Source organism: Pteropus vampyrus, unplaced genomic scaffold (genome assembly GCF_000151845.1).
Source record: "Pteropus vampyrus isolate Shadow unplaced genomic scaffold, Pvam_2.0 Scaffold638, whole genome shotgun sequence".
In the NCBI taxonomy this organism is placed as follows: domain Eukaryota; kingdom Metazoa; phylum Chordata; class Mammalia; order Chiroptera; family Pteropodidae; genus Pteropus; species Pteropus vampyrus.
The window spans coordinates 1-4,376 of record NW_011889419.1 but is presented as its reverse complement, the minus strand read 5'-3'; the positions used below and the strand labels follow the sequence as shown (position 1 = coordinate 4,376).

The window sequence follows — 4,376 nt, the reverse complement described above, 5'->3', positions numbered from 1 at the left end:
TGAAGCAAATAGAATCAGGAGAGATGACACCAGTGGCCTGATTCTATAGACTGTGTTTTTTACCACTAAGATGTACCATCTCTTCCTAGCAGCCAGTGCAAATATCCTAGTAGAACAGAATAAGAAAGGTGGTAAATTGCATAGACTGATACTTGAAATATTAAAAGATCTCTATATATTGAGAAGTTTAAGTTTCATAATGAGGGCAAAAGGGAGTCATTAAAAGGATTAAGATTAATGTTTCAGTTACAAAACTCCATTTACAAACTGAAAAAATACTTTTTAAAAGTATTTATTTTCTATGTAACTTAATATTGGTGTTTTCTCTCCCTAACTCTATCCACCTCATTGTAGTGAATTATCTTTATATATCTGTGTTGTCTCCCTCAATCCAGGTTCATCATAATTCAGGAACACTTATATAGTTCTGATGTGTTAAGAAGTAGAAATGTCAGTATCCATCAGAATTAACATTATCATCACTTCTGGTCCTCAAACATCTATTCATGTGCATCGCTGCTTAAGTTCTAGCAGTTTTCTGTATAAGCTCTAAGACACCACTACTACTCCTGTGGCAAATTGCAGTGGTCAGAACCCATGAAAGTATTCTTCCTCCTCACCATTCTTACCTAAAGCCAAAATCAATTAACTTCCAGGTAACTGAGAGATAAATCAAGAGTTTCAAGGAAGTATCTAGTATGGAATACAGTTCGTAAAGTTAAAAAATAGTTTTCTACAGCACATAGGGAGAATTAGTTATACCAATTAATCATATTTGGGCTTTAGAAAAGTGATTCTGATTGCATGTATTTTAAAGTATTGAATAGAGAAAGCAAAGATGTGTGTTAATCATGTTAATTAATATACTTTTGCAATACTTCAGCTATGAGATAGACACCCAGAGTAAAATTTACTGTGAGTGAGAGTTAAAGGAAAAAATAAGAACATAACACAAATATAAAGACCTGGTGATAAACTGAAAATGGGAATAAAGAAAAAAAGAATCATAAAGACTGTCTTTATATGAAACTTAGGGTAGACAAGTAAGGAAATATAATCATGAATGCCATGTTAAAAATCTTGAAATGTGCAAATCTAGAGGCCTGTCAATAGGAAATAATAAGATAAAACATAAGAATGCCCAATATCATAAATAGTAATGAATATTCACTACGTTCCAGATATAGCTGTAGATTTTTTATCTATATTATCTAAATTTCTCAATATAATCTTAAGATGCATATGTTATTTTATCTGAATTTTGCACCTGAGAAAAAACAGATGATAAAGAAGTTAAGCAAGTTGCTCAAGGACTCGGAAACAAAAAAGAAAAGTTTAAATTCAAAGCCTCTAACTCTGATCTACATGTCCAGAAATGAGTTAAATGTTGAATCCATAAAACTGTGAAATATCCCTGAAGATATAAATGTGTGAATCATCAGCCTGTTTGAAGTCACCTTATTTATGAGAATCTTCTAGAGAGAGAACAGAGTGAAAGAGAGAATTGCCTAGAAAAGAGATATTTCAGGTGTACCAACCACCATAGAGATTAGAAAAGGTAAAAGAACCATGGGAGAGAATGGAAAAGAATAAACAAAGTGTTAGGGAGAAATTCAAGAAATTGTGAGATGGTAGAAATCAAGTTGTAAAGACTTTCATACATTAGCTGTTTACAGTCACACATGTAGCAGAGAGTTTGAGTTAAATGAAGACTGAATTTCATTTTATGATTGAAACAAGAGGGAAGCTAGTGGTGACTTTGGCTAGTGTAGTATAAATGGTGCAAAACTCACATGAGTTGATATATAAGAAGTTAATAGGACAGAGGAGACAATTATCAGATAGTAGAAATTCATGCAAAAATGTGTAAGTATATTTAAGAAATTGCTAAACCTTGTTAAACTTGATACTGATAAATATCTTTTGTAATATAGTGATTGAGCATATTTCAAGATAAAACAAGACTAACCAAAACCAAAAATATCATGAAATATTGGCTCTTCAGCTCTGTAAATGTACCTGAATGTCCCCTTATTGTCTATAATAAATTTTGAATAAAACAAATGACTATACAATACATACAAAAAATGGAAATATGTCATTTCAAATGTGTTTAGAAATAAATAAAATTCAGGCTAAAATTTTAATATAAAAAATCTGGTCATAATAGAATAATTTGTTGGGAAAAGAGCCCTCAGGGTCTACAGAATATGAACCTACAGCAGCTGGTTAGAGGGCTTGAGAGTTTTCACTGTCCAAGGAATCTAAAAGGAAATTAAATAAACAGAGGAAGCAATTCCAGATTTCTGCTTGTAAGCTGGAAAGAAATCCTTTGTAGCACAAGCATACCTTAAAAAGTATAAAACTGTATAACACAGATATTCTATTCTAACAGTAGGAGAAACAAAAGGCCAAGAATAAATATGAATAATATCAAATAAATAGATTTGAAGTAAATTTTCTGTGAGGAAACCTCAAAAAGTTTGAATAGTAACACATTTAAATGAATCTTTAAGAAAATATATACAGTAAAAATATCTTGAACACACCTCAGAGAAGCTGGACTGATAAGCTGAAACAAGATAAACTATAAGTGATAAATATTCATTGCCAGTTTAATAAGTAATACACAGGTAAACTTCAATGCATGTGTTGTCTTAACAAAGACCATCATTTTTTTAGGGACTTTTCTGCCAGAAGCATGTCTGGAGACAGGAAGGAAGGTGAAGAAAGAATAGTAGATCCAAAACAACCTTTATTGAAAGATGACTTGTTTTTCAATAATGTTTATAAGATAATATATTAAACTGACACCAATTATGGCTGAATTGTAGATTTATTAGAAGCAGCAGTATGAAATATGTGATTTAAATATGAATAGCCAGTTCGTGTGACACAAAGAAGTGATCAAACATTGGCATGCATTATATGTTTTCTTCTCCACTGACCAACTGTATAGGAATCACTCTCAGATTTACTTGTCTTGAGGTTATAAAATGGCCAGGATTCTGGAGTTCCTCCTCTAAAGTCTTCTTCACTGTTTCATGCAGATTGGGCAAGAGACAAGAATCAAGGATGAAAAACCAAACCACACTGACAACCTTCATCTTGCTAGGATTGACTGATGACACGAGACTGAAAATTTTGCTTTTGATCTTTCTATTTCTTTCCTACATGTTGAGTGTATCTGGAAACCTAACCATCATCACTCTCACTCTGATTGATTCCCACCTTAAAACACCTATGTATCTTTTCCTTCAAAACTTCTCTTTCTTAGAAATTTTCTTCACAACTGCCTGTGTTCCCAGATTCTTATTTAGCATATTATCTGGGGACAAGTCCATTACCTATAATGCTTGTGCCAGTCAACTCTTTTTTACAGACCTCTTCGCAGTAACAGAATTTTTTCTCCTGGCCACCATGTCCTACGACCGTTATGTGGCCATCTGCAAACCTCTGCATTACACGACCATCATGAGCAGCAGAGTCTGCAAGAACTTCATCCTCTTCTGTTGGGTAGCAGCGCTGATCATCATTCTCCCACCAATCAGTCTGGGTTTGGGCCTGGAATTCTGTGATTCGAATGTCATTGATCATTTTTGCTGTGATGCATCTCCTATCCTGAAGATCTCTTGCTCTGACACATGGTTGATAGAACAGATGGTTATAGTGTGTGCTGTGTTAACATTCATCATCACTCTCATGTGTGTAGTTCTTTCCTACACTTATATCATCAGGACTATTCTAAGGTTTCCCTCTGCCCAGCAAAGGAAAAAAGCCTTTTCCACATGTTCTTCCCACATGGTCGTAGTTTCTATTACTTATGGTGGTTGCATCTTCATTTATGTCAAACCTTCAGCAAAGGATGAGGTGGCTGTTAATAAGGGGATTTCACTCCTTATTACTTCTATTTCACCCATGTTGAATCCCTTTATTTACACACTGAGAAACAAGCAAGTGAAGCAAGCTTTTCATGACTCAATTAAAAAAATTGCATTCTTCTCAAAGATGTAGGGAAAAAAGAGTCAATGAAACCAATTAAAAGGAAGAAAAAACAGGCAGAAAACCTGAAGTTTCTGATAATATTTTTGTCTACGTGATTTATTCTCCAGTCTTATGGACATTTGCCCTTTGTGTTTAAACGTGTTTACTATGAGCCTTGACTGTTCCATTTTTTACACTCTATCAAAACTAAATTCTAAGATGTTTACTTTTACTCACTAGCAGAAACTGCTTTGCCAAACATGTTGGTTGGTATTCCCAGAAACCCAATAGACTACATTTTTCTGCCACATTTCTACACTGTGAGGTGTGGCTCTGTAGACTATGTTATAGCTAATAGTATGGGTGTGAAAGGGATGTGCAATATTTCTAGA

General features: G+C 33.8%; 1 protein-coding gene across 4 annotated transcripts in view; it reads left to right on the top strand.

Annotated features, from left to right (window-relative positions):
* The window catches only part of LOC105308904 (olfactory receptor 6C2-like), a 7,709-nt gene extending 3,342 nt beyond the window's left edge, over positions 1 to 4,367 (top strand). For 2 of the 4 annotated variants that reach the window (XM_011384974.2, XM_023525876.1), the window contains exon 2: positions 3,051 to 4,367. In XM_011384974.2, coding sequence (XP_011383276.1) covers positions 3,076 to 4,014 — 939 coding nt within the window. In that variant the 5' untranslated portion in view covers positions 3,051 to 3,075 and the 3' untranslated portion in view covers positions 4,015 to 4,367. Of the gene's footprint in view, positions 1 to 2,682 lie in introns of all 4 variants that reach the window. The other 2 variants (XM_023525874.1, XM_023525875.1) reach the window with 1 other exon arrangement.
* Positions 4,368 to 4,376: the final 9 nt, after the last annotated feature.